The 16,989-nt window shown below is 39.8% G+C and overlaps 2 protein-coding genes across 30 annotated transcripts in view; one reads left to right on the forward strand and one right to left on the reverse strand.

The window, feature by feature from the left end:
* ANK2 (ankyrin 2) overlaps positions 1-11,889 on the forward strand; it is a 235,617-nt gene extending 223,728 nt beyond the window's left edge. For 14 of the 21 annotated variants that reach the window (XM_066996889.1, XM_066996874.1, XM_066996876.1 and 11 more), the window contains 6 exons: positions 1,148-1,427; positions 3,712-3,795; positions 4,964-5,128; positions 6,576-6,758; positions 8,081-8,172; positions 9,629-11,889. In XM_066996889.1, coding sequence (XP_066852990.1) covers positions 1,148-1,427; positions 3,712-3,795; positions 4,964-5,128; positions 6,576-6,758; positions 8,081-8,172; positions 9,629-9,812 — 988 coding nt within the window. In that variant the 3' untranslated portion in view covers positions 9,813-11,889. Of the gene's footprint in view, positions 1-1,147; positions 1,428-3,184; positions 3,278-3,711; positions 3,796-4,963; positions 5,129-6,575; positions 6,759-8,080; positions 8,173-9,628 lie in introns of all 21 variants that reach the window. The other 7 variants (XM_066996871.1, XM_066996870.1, XM_066996872.1 and 4 more) reach the window with 1 other exon arrangement.
* The window catches only part of CAMK2D (calcium/calmodulin dependent protein kinase II delta), a 255,729-nt gene that overhangs the window by 24,403 nt on the left and 214,337 nt on the right, over positions 1-16,989 (reverse strand). The window lies entirely within an intron of this gene.

Below are 16,989 nucleotides of genomic sequence, written 5' to 3' on the forward strand. Positions count from 1 at the left end.
AGGGTGGGAGACAGAAACAAGCATCCAAGGTAGGCCTAGATTGCACTGATACGCAAAAATACCAGTACTTCCTAATGATTTGCATAAGGAAGGAAACAAATGCTTTTGAGGAATAGAGGGTAATTTTTAATGGTGTGTTTTTAGCTACAGAAGTGGCACAATTCTGTACAGAAATAACAAAGTCCAGTACAATAAAACCAGCAAACACATACACACAAAGTGGACTATCACAGGTATTATTAAGGTTACGGAAGACAAATAACTTATCTGCAAATACTGACAGCTGATAGAAATGTCAATAAGCTATTTGTATGTATTGTGCAGTCAGAGCATGGATTCCTTAAAACTACTGTTTTCGCCAAAGACAAAAAATATTGAGACAGTATTGCAAATGCTAAAATGAGAGTAGCAATGACAGGGGAAAATTGCTGTACTTCACGTCTAGTTTGAACTAGGATGAAAACTGGGCTAGATGTAAGTAGCTTTATAAGAAAAGGAAGCTTTTATGAGAAGAGAAATTCTACAATAATGCATATAGCCCACTGAAAAGGAAAAAAGTCCAGATCAATGCTGTTTAACTTGTACTACAATTAAATGTTTTCTTTCTTTGGAACACAGTTGTGTGGAGGTCAATAGTTAGGGGAGCACAATAAATTGTCAAAACACAACTTATACCAGGAGAAAAACAACACATACACATGCAAGTTAATCTGTTACTGTTATCTAGTCATGGGATTGGTTATGTAGAAAGGAATCTGGACTCAAAACTAGTAAGACTTAGCAACTTCCTCTGTTAATTTTTAGGACAAGAGGAAAAACAAAATGCGTGTAGATGCTAGCTCTAAAACATCTAAGAAGTTTTAAAAGTTAAAGTTGTAATTCTTGCAGGCTCACTGTTTTTACATGTGTGCGTGTATGTATATATATATATAAAATATATATATATTCTCTTTTCATACATATATATATACACACACACACATATATGTATGAAAAGAGAAAAGCAAGCCTCAACAGGTGATTCTAGGCAGTGAAACGGTTAACGTTAATACAATCAGCATAAGTCTGAAGTGACCCTTTGGAGTCACCCTGGCAGCAGAGTCGGACTACAGTTATCTGATAAAACTCTTGAACCTGTAATTCACAGTGTCACAACTCCAGAGCAGTCTGCAGCAGCAGAAACTGGAAAGGCAGCAAGTGAAAAATCTGCATGCTTCAGCGTGGCAAAGGAAGAGAGAGAAAAATCATCCCCACGTTCCCCATCATCTTCGCAGAGCGGTGAATCTCCCATCATCCAAGAGCCCGAGGAGCCTGAGCTCCATCAGGATGACGTCTCTCCAAGAAGAACTAGTCTAGTGATAGTGGAGTCAACTGATGAACAGCCAGAAAAGCTTGGAAGTGGCTACGAGGAGGAATCGTTGGAAAAGGTAAATACCAACTTTTCCTCAAAGTAATTAACACAGTGGACAAATTTTATGTCCTGTCATTCTTAAGATGGGAATATTTTCTATGAGCCTGATTAATCTTCATCTGCAACTGAGCCATTTTCCCTTTCCTCTGTGGTTCTGAGGGCTAGCTATAGTCATTTGTGTAGAGGTTTTGATAGCAGAAGCAAAACCAAGATCCTAAAGTCTAAACTGTAATTCTGGTTTTGCTATCCTTACTTGTCCTTTGGTCTGTGGCAGTTATGTCCATGCATGTGGGAGTTACTTGGTGTAAGTAACAGATGCAGAAGCAAACCATGTACAAGTGAATGCTGAAAAATAGATGTACAAAAGGCAAAGTTACAGTGTTAAAAGCTCAAGAAGACAAGACTGGCCCAGAGCATCATGAAGAATGACATGAAAAACGTTGTAAACTTAGTGAGATGGAAAAAAAGGCAGCAGGATGTACATTGCAGAAGACTAAAGATGCACTGGAAGAAAAGAACTTGAGAATGGTGTTTATGTAGCATGCAAGCAGTAAAGAGAAATGGAGACAGGAGATGGAAGAGGAGAGAGCAAAGTGTATGTGAGGTAGATCATTTGGCTGCGTAAGGCAAAGGAACCTTCTTGCATATTTGGTGAGAAGTCCAGAGGGAATAAAGGAGAGCAACTACATGGCTTTCAGGGGAATTTAAGGTACTTGGCAGATTAGGTTTAAGAATAAACAGCTTTTTTTGCCTGTTTTAAGTCAGAACAGAAGGCATAATTGAGCAGGAAATTAGTTTCATCAGTGAAGTCAGAGCAGAGACAGAACAGTTCTTAAGCAGAATTGGTTTCCTGTTTTGACATTCACCTAGGAACAGACTCTTCTTTCTTCACTGTTTATGTTGCCAAATGTACCACCTCTAGAGCAATGTCTCACAGATCTGCCTCTGGGATCTCAGAAGAATGCTGAATATTAAATGCATAGGATAAATGTGATGTTGAAAGCTTAGCTATGATAGGACTCAATACAACGGCTGCTGTCAAGCATAATGTACTACTTAATCACTACAATAATCCTCATCTCCCCCAAACCCACCCCACCCCACAGACTTTATTTATTTTCCCCCTTATGCTTTTATATTGTAGATGTTTCCCAAGTAGTTCTTTTCAGCTTCTCTTTGCCTTCTGACCTCTTCCTTTAAATTTTGACTTCTTCGCTGGGCAGGAGAACCTCAACACTTACGACTAACTTTTACTGACCTTTCTTTCCAGTGCTGAGACTGTTGATACATTCACCTCTAGTTAAAGCTGTTCAGTCCTACTGTCTGTATGCTATGCTATGCACTTCTTAGTATGGAGGACTAAAAGACTTTCGTACAATTTTCTGTGCAATGCAGAAAACATATGTAATACATATGAATGCCAGAGTTGGTGTTAGTAATACTGTCTGGTTCATCTCAGCCATGTCATACAACATATTTCAGGCTTGTCTCTGGCAACCTTAAGAGCACTGAAACAACTAAGACCATCTTATAGAATTAATATCACAAAGACTGATCTTTCAACATGCTAATGAACGACTAATATACAGTCAAGTGGCCAAAGCTTCCCCCTGCCCCCAAATAAGTGTTTTACAGATTGAAGTCAGGTAAGAGGCAAAATCCTGAAAGCGCGAGTTTTCAGAAGAGAAGATGGTTTTAGATAAAAACAAGACAGAGCCTGTAAGTAGTGCTAGCACTGCATACAACAGAGCACTGCTTCCATGCTTCCAATAGGAGCTAGCAGAGGAGTTAGGCGAGCTGGAGACCAGCTCGGACGAGGACGAGATGGTAACTACCAGGGTCATTCGTCGCCGGGTGATTATTCAGGTACTGAGTGTTGGATGATTGCACGAGCCAGTGGTGTCTAATGTCTGGTGTAATACCTTCAGGAGTGATGCTTAGAGAACCACGTGGCTGGTATTGCACCTGAAGCTGCAATGCTCCTGAATAATGCATGGTCATTAGATAAACCATTCTAATACCTCTTCTTGAAAAGAGGATTGTAGTAATACTGCTAACACAACTCTACATCCCATTAAACACCTCAGTAAGAGGAGGACAATATGCAGCACAGTCAACTAACACGTTTGCCTGTCCATTATGTAACTTTCCTTTGCATGTCTTTAGGTATTCAAGTGGAGAACAATTTCTTTCTAACATTTCTCAGTTTTATTCTAACTGATTTTAAAAGTTGCTTATTTAAAAAAAAAATTACCTACATTAAGACATTGCTTCCTTAAATTTTGTTCTTTGTCATACAGGCTGATAGCATGCCTGAAATGCCACCAGAAACAGTCACAGAAGAGCAATATACAGATGAACATGGCCAGACAGTGGTAAAGAAGGTACACCCCTTGCTACCTTCTTACTATCCTTTAAAGGAAGAATAAATAAATCCACATACATGCCCAATTTTATTTTGTAAAGGGGCATGATTTTTAAAAATTGAACATAGAAGAAACCAGAATTTCTGTTTATGAGAGACTCCAAAATGTGAAGATTTGGATTATTCTGTTTTATATTATTTTATAACTTAACATGACATATTGGTTAACTTTCCCACATAAATCCAATGAAAATTCTACATACACCTGCATGAATTCTACATAGACCTGACCATTTCTGAGGAAGTGCCTTTTTTTTTTTTTAAATAAATAGTTAAGAGTATAAGCGTACTCACATTAATGAAACTAATGGGGGGCTAGATCCACAAATACAAATCACCTAAATCCAGACTTTAGGTCCTTGAAATCTTCACTCAGCTGTGCCCAAGCAGGTTCCTGAATTTCTGTAGCTGTACATACAGTTCAGTTTTTATGGCACAGAATGTCTTGTCAGAAGGAGCTGTGAAAGCATATGGAAATGTGTCCACAGAAAGATGCGTAGCCATCCTTCTGAGAGACTTATCTCATCTTGAGCCCTTCTGCTGCTCTGTGTTTGGCTTGCCACTGCCTAGAAAGCTTAAGCACCAGATGAGGTCTCTTAAGCGGGTTAATTCTAGCTCACTAGGGCAGCAGTGTTAGTACCACGGGCAATAATAGTGTAATGACCAAGTCCCTCTGCAGATCTAGTGCTAAGTACTTGGTAGCAAAGTTGATAACCTCTTACTTTCAGAAACCTTTTAATTAGTTAATACTTTTGAAAAAGCCAGTCTAAAAATGACTTTTAGCAGTTATGCTGTTGTAAACTGTTTCCTCGCTAAGAGGCTATACTGCTGCTCCTAATAGTAGCTACCATTTTAGAGAGTCATTCTCATATCTGTATATATCTTCACTCCATTTGTGAAGTAAGTTTATGGAAGCTTTGCTGTGGGATAAACAAAGCAGGGCCAGTGCCTCAATGTGCAGCTTTACTGTAGGTATTTGTGAGAATGCGTGTTAAAGACTAAAATGCTGAACCATCTATGTAGGTTTTTCTGTGTAGGAAAGATGCCCTTAGAGTAGAAAGTTCTGTATAGAGAATAAGAAGGAATTGTTAATTATTTTGGGACAAAGCTCTATTTCATTCCTTCAGGTCACTAGAAAGATCATCCGGCGATATGTTTCTCCAGATGGCACAGAAAAAGAAGACATCATAATGCAAGGAACACCACAGAAACCTGTCACCGTTGAAGAAGGAGATGGCTATTCCAAAGTTGTAAAACGGGTTGTGCTGAAGAGTGACAGTGAACAGTCAGAGGTCAGATCATCCACTTTCCTTGTGATGGTACAAAGCTGCAGTACGCCCACCAACACTGTACCTAATAGCTACATCTTATGGCAATAAGATGTATAAGATTCATTTTTGAATGACCCTTTGAAGATTTTCCTTACAGATGGAAAGGCTTCCAAAAAAGACAAAGAAAAGTAGGGGGTGGGAGAAGAGGCAGTTGTCTCTGAAAACATGTCAGGATACAGATTGTGATTCATAAGAAGTACTAAATTCATAAAGAAAGCAGTATGTACCAAGATGGCTTATAGATAAATGGCAAATATGTCTTTGTTATTATACCTCATACTCTAATAAGGAAGTTGACGAATATTGTAATGAAATGATCTGATGTTCTCCAGATTTCTACAGCTAAGCCGTTCTAGAACTATATAGTTGTATTATGTTTAAAGTACTCACGAATTCTTTGATTTGAAGATGCTTAACAAAAGTGTTACCTTCATGCAAACTATAGAGCCAGGTAATTAAGAGAGAAAAAACAACCTGAAAAGGTAAGTTCTTCTCAGTTTGTCTTTTCCTGCCTTAGATCACAATGCAGCCCTATAGACATTTGTATTAGCTCAATTAAGGTAGTGACAGAGAGGCAGGAACCAATAAATAGGGATTCCTTTCAGCAGTACTGCAATTGGAAGTAACGTTTAACTAACAGCCATTCAGAATGCTAAGAACACGATTGCTGTTCTCCCTCGCCAGAATTGATCATCAGAATTAATTCCCTAGGAGTGTAAGGGAACATAAAAACAAAGCCCCCCCCCCCCCTTTTATTTTTTAAGTTAGCTGACCATACCAGAACTACTCCATATCATATGGAGCCCGTATACACTGAATTTGTATTTTGCCGATTAGAATTGTGTTTGTCTCTTTCATGTGGTATTCTAAAATTCTAGTCTGTTGTTCCTATAAGAGTTCCTTGGATTTTAAAGTAAGTCTTCTGAGGGGTGAGACAATCTGAATTTTACGGTATGAATGGATACCACTAATTCATACTACCTGCTGAATACAGCAGAGATTCACTGCAAGAGGCCCACTTGTTACTTCCTATAATTCCAGCGGCCTTGGAACACATGAGCCAGTATGGCAGCCTGTGGTGTGGCGGAGGGTGGCAGCATCCCTGCTACCCTCAAGCTAGTTCAGGTTCCAGCAGCAGTTTCCACCCTTGTAGCATAAAGCTTCTCAGCAGAACAAGTCCTCCAGGACTGTTCCTGCTGTCTGAATGGTACATATTTACAAGATCTTGTTCTGGAGCTGTAAAGCAGGTAATAAAGTGTACACTCACTGTTTTGATGTGTAAGCATAGGAAGTGAGACGTTTCTTGTTTTCTGTGGCAATGATTAAAAAAAGAATCATAGAACAGATACTAAGATTTTATTTGCTACATAATTTGTATCCAGTATAAATCTGTTTTCTAACCTTCCAGGTGACTTTGTCTGAACCTGGTGTTTTGCCCTGTGCCTCCAATTTCCAGTCTGAACCAGTGGAAGGCCGCAAGGTCAGCAAAGTCATAAAGACAACTGTAGTGCAAGGAGAGAGAACAGAGAAACACCTAGGAGATGCTAGCTTAGCTACTGATCTTCCGTCAGCCAAAGAGGACTTTGAAGAGGTAAAAATGCCTTTTTTAAAGTAACAATTAAAATAAGTGTCACAACATACCTGGAGACAAACTCTACTGAAAATTTTGCTGGTGGAGCATTAAACTCAACTACCAAATATAAACCTCTGTTGTTGTACTTGGCCATGTTATGAACAGATTAATATATTAAATATGCATAGGGGAAGAAGTTACCATTACAGAATTAACTATGAAACTTTTTAAGATTAAAAAAATACAATAAGGCAGAGGACTTAAGTAAAGTTGATAGAAGTCGTGTGTGTGGTTACTCGTAAAGAAGGTCATTCGTACAGTGCCCCTCATGGACCTAATTTTAGAAATTGAAACAGTTAAGTCGACTCTAGCGGTAGGCAGATGTATCACAGCAATTACTCCTTTTCCTCTTGAAATGAAGAAATAGCTATCAAGCTAATTAACACCTTTCCTGTTTTTTTTGCTTTTTCTGATCAGTTTAGACATTTCAGTAATAGAAAAGGAATACTGCAGGAAGACAGCAGGAGCTAAAAGCGCTTACACCAAGATGCCAAATTTCCAATTACAAATACAGTCCCAGCAGCCAGATCCCTCTTTCCTGACAGTAACAAAACAACCAGCAAAAACTGTCACATACTGTGATAGAGATTCAAAAATGGCTTGGGAAATAGCACACTTTCCCACTTTGCAGCCGCCACTTTATCTTTCTAGTTAAAACAAAAAGCAAGTTGAGAAGTTTGCAGAAGATAACACAGAGAAGACCACATCCAGCCAACAAGGAATAAAAACGCTGCCTTTTTTGTTTTCTATAAGTATTAGTAACAGTAGATACTCTGTGGAAGAACTTGCCAGGCTCCAATTCACTGATTCTTTCATTTCAGAGGTATCACCCATCTATTTCTATGTATGCCTGTCTAATTACAGAGAACAGGCAACTCAAACTGACAGGTGGGACAGCTATAAAAGAGAATATTTCCTGTGAAAGGAAAAGGGGTGCTGTAGCAGCTGTTGTAAATAGACACAAAGGATGAGTTCTGCAACCATGGTGCTCCAGGGCCTTGAGTTGGGCGGCTTCAAACTTGAAAGTGCGAAGACTGCTTCAGTACAATTCTTAGCACAATGACACTATCCTACCCAAAAAACTGTGACTAACCTGTATGTTTGGGGAAGGGTTGTAAGGATGCAAATGGCAGGCAGATGCTTCTCTATTGTTTGTCTATTCATCATTTTCTCACCATTCAGCTTCATTTATATCAAGTATTAAGGTATGAAGAGCAATTACCTTCTGTCCTAGGTTTCTGTTCTTATGTTTTAATTGGAAGTTTATGTTTTAATTTGAGGCATTGAGCTATACAGGTAACCAAATGAAAGTCCAACTCCCTGCTTTAGTAGAGAAAGAAATCATGAAAGAGGATGGATCAATTATTAAAAGGTTTGGCTTGGCATGTCAGTGAACTGTTACTAGAAAAGAATTAACAAACTCATTATGAACATAAGTGGATTTAAATGTGTAAAGTGAAACCACTGGCAGTATCTAAAGCTTCATTACAAAAGTACTAATCATTACTACTAACATTCTGTTACAGGAAGGGATATATGCACTGGAAAGGTCTACAATTAGTTGAAAAGACTCGGTCAATAAGGGTGATGTGGGCTAGCAGCCAAGTAGGGCGCAACTGCTTGCTAATTCTCCTTCCCTGTTCTCCTTGGGACAGGGTTGAACAAAGACAATTTAATAAGTGAAGAAAGGATGATGCAAAGAATCATTCACCACCTCCCACAAGCAGACTGATGCCCAGCCAGTCTCTGAGCAGTGGTCACCTCGAAAGACAGACAGACACTCCCGCACACCCACTTCTTCCTCTACGTCAGTTTTTATTGCTTAGCACGATGCCGTACGACATACACCATCCCTCTGGCTAGTTTGGGTCAGCTGTTCTGGCTGTGTCTATATCCAATTTCTTGCCCAGCCCCAGTACACCCATGAGGAGAGCAGAGTCAGGGGGGACAAAAACCAAAAACAAAGTCCCAATACTATGCAAGCACTGTTGTTCAGCAGTAGCCAAAGCATTGGTCTGTTATCAACACAGTTGTGGGCACAAAGCCAAAACAGAGCACCACACAGGCTGCTGCTGTGAAGAAAGTTAACTCCATCCTAGCTAGACTCAGTATAAAGGGGTATCACTGCCTGATTGATTTCCTTGGAGGCAATACAAAATAATAGTAGTGTGATTTACAGTTAACAACATTAATCAAGAATACTTCAAAAATATTTTTTCATACCAGTTGACTCAATATTCAAATGATCAGTATCAAAATCGATGAGAGGATATATGGATATAAATATAAGTCAAATATGTATACTATTTTCTCTCTCACACACACACATCAGCTTAAGTATCAGCAAATACAGTTTTACTGACTGTCTTAAGGCAGGCTTGCCCAGAAGCAAGTGTTGAAGAAGCTATTAGCTTAAGAAACTGAAAGTACCATGAAGGAATCTTATGTTAATGTTCTACAGGACAACTCTGAGTGTTGAAGTTAAATACAGCAATTAGGAAGGTCCTGTGTGAATTTCAAAGTGTGTTGCATGCCCATGTTACAGCACGTTTTTGCTGAGCATCTAAAACTGTATGCTTAATAAGCATGAGGAGATGAACTGCCACTAGTTTACGTTATGAAAGCCAGTTAAATGGTAGTGTTACATTCAATACAGAGTGAATAAAGAATATCTGACCTTAGTAGCTAGCTTAAACTGCTAGCTTACAATTCTTCTCGTTTTACTTTAAATAAAATTTAAAAACCTTAAAATTCCATCTGCGGAGGAGCATCTTTTAAAGCCTTCAGAAACTGTGGGCTAAGAAAGATTTCTCATTCTTTTTCTTTAGGACAACACTGAGTAAAGCCAGCACACAGAAGAGGACTGTGATGAAGGATCAGTATGGAAAACACATTCATATAGAAGAACTGGATGACAGACCAGAAGTACTACCACAGGATGACCTCCAACACGACCTCCAGCAGCTTCTTAGACACTTCTGCAAAGAGGACTGGAAACAGGATGCTAAATGAGAAGCTGCCACCCCTCAACACCACCACATAACCATCCATCCAGTATGCAACGTCCATCTCCTCTAGGTGTAGACATTGTTATCTACATAATCACTGGAAGACACTACTGCCATTTCTACTTGTGCAGATGCAGTGAATTCATTTTTTCCCCCTGTATTTGATTTTGGGTTTTTGTTGTTTTTTTACCCTGTAAGCTAATTTGTGACCAAAGATAGCATCCTTCATTCAGGATGATTTATCCACCGAACCGTCGTCTTTGTGCTGTACTGGGAATTTGTCAGCATTGCCACTTTTTGCTGGTCCTTTGCTTCTGCACTAGCTTCATGAAACTGCATTTGTCAAGCCAACTTCATCTACAGGCCTCTTCAAGTGACTATGTACATGCATCATGAAAAAAGGGAGTTAACATGTAAACTGTATATAGCAAGAGTATTTGGACTTACAAGACTGCAGAAAACACACTGCCTCTGAATACAATTAGCATCATGGATTACAAGGTCTATTGACACTGCTGAACAGCGATTATTAATAATGTTAACACTATGAACACAGACTGACTGAGGAGGAAGCACTGCAGACCCACTGCATCCATAAGACTTCCAGTTTAGGGATCTATTATAGTTAAAGGCTCTAAGAGTCAGGCTAAAAACCTGGAAATTCAGCTGTTCTCCTGAAGTAACAGCTGACTGTGGCCATCGATACTTTTAAGACCTTTGGACAGCCACTTAAAGATTTCCAGAAAAAGAAAAAAAATTAAGAATACCCAATTAGGTAACCAACTTGCTAGCAGCTATATCTATGGCACATTTGCATACAGTATTAAAATCTTTTAGATCTGGACATGTGCCAGGGTGTATTAAACAATTATAACTACAGTAGTTTCTTGTTTTCATCACTGCTTTAGCAAACCACACTGTCCTGCTGGCCACTGCACTGTAGATAACTATGGGAGAAAGACTTAACCACTATACAAAGAGAATAATTAATTCACCATATTTTATCAAGATTGCCTCTTATCCGATAAATGCATGTGGCATTTGAAGGTCAAAACCAAACCCTCCTGTAATCATGTCAGCTTGTTGGCCCTCTTAGCACTGAGCGAGCAGTTTTTATCCTCCAGTCAAGCGTTTTTTAAAGAAAAAGCTCACAATCCTTGAAAGCCAGTTTCTGTTCCTATTTTGTTACCTATCTATATATAATATATATATATTTCTAAACCAACCCTCTGAAAACCATGATACCATATCTGCACTTTTATTTTCAAAAAAAAAGGAAACAAAGAGCTGACATTTTTGGTATTCTATACCTTAATATTTAGTGGCAGGCACTCTATAGTGTTTTAGCATATGTAACACACACGCAAACAAACACTAAATGTTTTTAAACAGCTTTTTTTTTTTTTTTAATAGTATACTCAAGAACAGATTAAAAACAAATCCTCTCCTGTAGGGGGTAAGAGTTTTCCAAGTTTATCAGGCCTTCTATGATTATAGTTTGCTTGGTTGTTTTTTATGACTCACTCAGTGCTCAGAACAAGGGCACTTCTCATTAAGCTAATGATGCCAAAAGCATGAAAACATCTTGGGAGTTCTGGCTTCCAGCAGGCAAAGCAACCCGAGGTGCCATGCTAACACTCTTTTAGCAGGCAGAAAAAAAAAAAAAAAAAAAGGTGTTTTGGTAGCCAAAATGAACGAGACCCATGATGAGACATTTCACAATACATCATGGCTTTCTTATCGTCAAAGACAGCACAGGATGATCTACAAGAATGGGGCTCTAAAGAAATGCATTTCTGTTGTGTTATTTGCGGTGCAGATGATGTTCTGTGTAACAACATAATGGTTATTCACCTCTTATTTTGATTTTTTGCTGTGTTATCAAAGAACTTGAATACTGTGAGAAGAAGTGAATTTTAAGTTGACGAATCAGCATCTTGTTCCCATGGTGATAACACTAATTGAATATATCTATGAGGGCATGTATTAGTTAAAAATAAAAAAAAAACACTAACAATACATAGCTGCAATGTGTACAATGGCTGATTTAACTAAATAAAAATGTACAAGTGTTAAATGTAGCAATGATGGCTCACTCTCTTTTACTGTCAGTGCAGCATAAAAGGAACAGCACCCACTTGGGGACCTTAACTGTACTATCACAATTATAATTCCTCCATACTGCACTCTTCATGATCTTTTTAATTCTGCCGTTCAGCAATGAGTACACGTCAGTCCTTATTAAGGGTTAGAGGTAGTGGTGTTTTTTTTTTTTAAATCATTGTTATTATTTTTTCAAAGGATAGCTCTCTATGTTTTCTAATTATTCCATCTGGCCTGAAAGTGCAAGATTTTCCTTCAATTATAGCCTGGACCATTTGTTATAATCAGTATGTCTTCGATGCCCACATGTACTACTACAGCAACTAGTGAGTCGCTCTCTCTCAAGCACAGAGACTGTAGGGAAGAAAATCTCTATCACATCTTACATCCTTGCAATGCACAGAAAATAAAGAAAAGAGGCTGTTTTGTTGCCAGTTCAGAGACAGCACTATAAATCCGTACCAACTCTATTACTGCAAGCGTAAGCAGCGCAAAGGCTGCGGTGATGTTCATCCATGGACACTGGGGTGGGTTTCGGGGTGGCCTGCAATTGCCCGCAGCTCCACTTCACGTCTGCTAACACAAGCAGCCCAGGTTGCGTGTCTCAATGTACTGCCTTGGTCAGTTACTGCAGGCCGTGTAGTAGGTAGTGGGGAAATAAATAGGACACACATCAGATGTAAGCTGTTAGTATTACAACCTTTTTAAATCCTAGCCTGACCAGCTTCAGCTTCACTGTACTAGCACTTTGCAATACAAACACCATTTTTCTGAAAGACTTTGGCCAGTTCTGCTCAATAATACCTGAAAGTACAAACCTGTTATAAGCTCATTTATGTTTCTTTAGAAAAAGAAAGTGAAGTCATTAAATCCAAGTTCTAATTTAGTGCTTGTTGTAGACTACTGAGTGGCAGCAACAATTCAGATCAACTCCATCTTCCTCCCCTCCACTTTGAAAAATAAGGGTTCATTTCTGTATATGAAAAATATAGTATCTGCAGCCTACCGTTAAAAGTGAATATTTCTTTACTAAGAAAGTTCATATTATCATGTTTCTTTAGTCAGACTGTAAAGCTCTGTAAATCTGATCAAAGAAGATGAACACTATTGGCACAGCCCTTGTTACCTATTCCCTTACTCCCCTCCCTAGCAAACCCTGAAAGAAGACAGTGTGTATCTCAGACCGTGTTAAAGTGCCCTAAGTAATTTTTGTATCTCTGATCACCCTGATGCAAGCAACCACATACAGAACACAGAGCCTGTGATGGCTGTTGCCCTGTATTGAATAGGTTCTAGCATGTCAGCAAAATGGGGATAAACTCACTTATTTATCTAGCATCTCCTGCATCTGTCCAGGGAGATTTTTAGTTGACATAGGGTAAGGGAGTAGAGCCCACCGGCAGGACCTATGGGTGCAGTGCTTTTTGAGTCACACAAGCTACAGCCCCTTTATTTACTACTCAGAGAATTAAATGAGCCAGAAGAGCCAGCAAGACTGAATTTACAGCTAACAACTCATCATGTACATGCATAAGCAGTAAGTTTTTCCAAGTACGAAGTATACACTCCATGGACCATAGTATATAATTTCAGGCCTTTGATAGGGAGCAATTTAACTGAATTACATATTTCCCTGAGGAAATAAATATAGACGGCTTCTTCAGCTGTGTACCTTAATACCTTCTCCAACGTACACACCCCACACCTCCGCTATGAATTTTGCTGTTGCTGCATCCGTGCTAGCATAGAAAGCAGAATTTCAGAAGAGCCCAAAGCCAGAACATTTGTCAGGGCTCAAAATAGCCAATAAAGAGGACACCATTTGTTGCCTTTTTTTTTTTTTGCCAGTGACACATCAATGCCAGAAAAAGAAGCTATAACCTCAACCTTTGCCATCCTTTCCCAGTCCCTTGCACAGATCTATTTTGTCTTCCAAGATCTAACCCTCTTCTTTTCAGCAGAGACAGCAGCAATAGGTACGCTCTACTTCAGCTTTTCCTGCCACTTCTGCTTCCTGCTCCTGTAAGCAGGAGAGCAACTCATGCCATCTAAGGGACCGTCAAATGTTGTTTGCTTTAATGGGGACCCTACAGAAAGGGGGAGTAAAAGGATCTATTTTGGAATGTATTACTGGAGCACTGCAAGGATACTAGGAATATCACTCACTCTGCACGCATGCTACATGGCTATCAAGACCCAGGGCTGTACCCATAACTGATTTGTATTTAGCTGCTAAAAACCAATCAAATACACCCACACGACAGCCACCAAACACACGTAAAATAAAGCAAACAAGTAACAAAACACACACAAAAACACCTGCACCACAACAAACCTGGAACCATTTATTCCATTGGAGTTAACACAGCGTTTCTAGGTCACTGAGTGGCCACTGAAGCCATGAGCTTCACGCTTTTTCAGCTCAGTGACTGACACCCCTGCCCATCTGAATGCTTTTCAATCCCACTCCATCAGATCAACTTCTCCCTTGGTTAGTCTTACACTCTTCTTGATGAACCTTATGCTGACTTTCTCTACTTACAAAATCAATACCCAAGTTACCTTACATGAGTCCAAGCGTAGCTGTTGCTGTGCTCAAAGATAAAACGGAACACACCAGAACATGTAATAATGGTGTATGAATCTAAAAACGACATGCTATTTAAACATACATAATTGAAGCATCCACTACCAGCTACAATGTGTCAGAACACATGGCGTGCTCAAAAGCAGCCAGATTTGTAGTGCAACACAATGGCTTTTACTGAACTAACGTAATAAATCCAGACCTCTCAGATGATGCAAGTGAAAAACATTAAATTTGGCTGGTGAAGCTCTACTTCTACATACCTGAAGGGTAAAGATCCAACAAGGACTATCCTTTATATCAAAAAGCATTAATAAATAAAGATAAGGATATTGTAACAAAGACACACGGGAAGATATCAAACCAATTCATTAAACTTGTGTTTCTGCTTTGCTCTTTATGTTTTAGCAAATGACTGACCACAAGGATTCTCTCTTCCTCTTTGTAACACTACAATTTCAGCCTCACATTTTTATGTCTACACAACTTCACAGCAGGAGCTGTCACAATAAAAAATAAAAAGGTGTCTATAAAAGGCTCCAGTAGTGCTGAAGATCAAGCTTTCCTCAGGCACTCTTTCGAGCTTCCCTTTGCACCTCCGAGAAATCAGACACCGACTGCTTGGTTGGACGGTACGAGACAACATCCATGCCCCAGCCACCGCATCCCCCAGTTGTTCCTGACCTCAGGAAGAGGCAATTGAGCAGCAGCAGTGAATCCTTCGTCCCGGCTTTGTTAATGGGACAGGGACTGTTATTTCACATGAACTGAACGGAAGTGAGCTACAAGCTGCTGACGACCCCTTTCTAGCTTTCTGCCTGTGCCAGGCGATAAAATGCAGCTCTCTCAGTAGGAGAGACATCAGGCCCACCCACACCAAGCCTCCCACTCCCACCTGCTCATTCCTGCAGCCATTTTATGCAGGAGGAAGGCAGCTTGCTGGTGAGTGTCGAGCAGGGCTTGCTAGGCAGCATTGTTCTGGGTCAGGCTGTAATAGCTGTGCATGAACATCAGTACAGCGGGACACGATGACCAGAACGTTACAGAAAAATGCTTGCTGATGTTATAAGCTGTGCTACGACTGTCCTGGCCATGTGAGAAGACAACTGTGTGTGACAGAAGGAAGATCAGAGTAACAGAGATCCAGGAGCAGTGCTTCACAGCAGTGAATGCAGGCCCCAGACAGCACCTCCCTCCCCCTTACTCAATACAGACTGGACTCAACTGTATTTTTATCTTTACTTGCTTCTTTCACACAACAGAGGTATCACTTGGCCAGTAAAGCTCCACTGACCTGAGGCGACAACTGGCACTCAGGCTAAGACTGACAAGGAGACATCGCTGGATGGCCAAGCTTTGGTCTTGGCTCCAGAAGCCCCTCATGGACAAAGAGCAAGAGGGAGAAGTTATCTTCCTCCTCCCAGTTTTGAGAAAGCTAAAAAGACACAAAGATTATATCACTGACTTCAACAGTAGCAGGAGTTTTGGAGAGGATGTGGTAAGAGTTACCTTGGAGTCAAGTGACCAGTGCAGGATGGCAGGAGAGAGCATGGAAGCAATAACCGAAGTAACTAAAACAGCAGTAGCAAGTGTTCAGGGGAGAAAAATCCCACTGCGGTATCTGTGGTGGCTCAGGATGTCACCTCCTTTTCTCATCTGTTGTGTCCAAACAGTGTATTTCCCCACCAGTCAGATAAGTCTGTTAGTTTTTAAGGTATATTTTAAGATGCTATAGAAAGAAACACATGAACCATAGGTGCCCTCTAGCTTTAGTGGATCAACAAGTAACTGTGTTGACATGGTACTGTTTTTTCAGTCATTCATATCATGTATGCATAAAGACACAGACTGCACGCAGTCCTCCCTACTCTACAGGATGCTATCTAAACTCTCCCAGTCAGAGCAATGTCAACATGAAGGGAAAGAGATACAAAGAAATATTTGAGTCCAAGAGATTTAAAGAAGCATTATTACTTGAAATAATGCAAATAAACGGAGTCAGTCTCAGTGTTTTTCTCATTTGCCAACCATCTGTATTTTGCATTAAAAAAAATAAAAAAAACACACCCTACACTGATCAGGTCTGAGCAATTAACAACAAAAACCCACCCAAAAATCAAACTAAAACAAAAAAAGAGTCCAGGCACATCAAACCAAACAGACACAGAAGAGCATTAGGAGCACATCTTCCCCTTAGTGCTGCCCAACAGGGTGCAGTCACTGAAGGAGCACTGAGAAGTCCAGAAGAGAGCCACACAAGTGCTACATCCAAAAATGGGGAAAATAAAGTAAAATTTATAAAAGCCAGTTGAATCTTTCTGAGGCCAGACACAATGGGCCTTCGCTCAGCGTTTGCTAAACAGTAGCTGGCATTGCACGAGAATTTTTTATTAAATAGCCACCAGAGTGCAGCAAAACACCACTTTTTCATAAAATAACCACAGCTAAGACCCCACAATTTTTTGAATGCTGGTATTTGCAAGAAACTTCC

Source organism: Anser cygnoides, chromosome 4 (assembly GCF_040182565.1).
Source record: "Anser cygnoides isolate HZ-2024a breed goose chromosome 4, Taihu_goose_T2T_genome, whole genome shotgun sequence".
Taxonomy (NCBI): domain Eukaryota; kingdom Metazoa; phylum Chordata; class Aves; order Anseriformes; family Anatidae; genus Anser; species Anser cygnoides.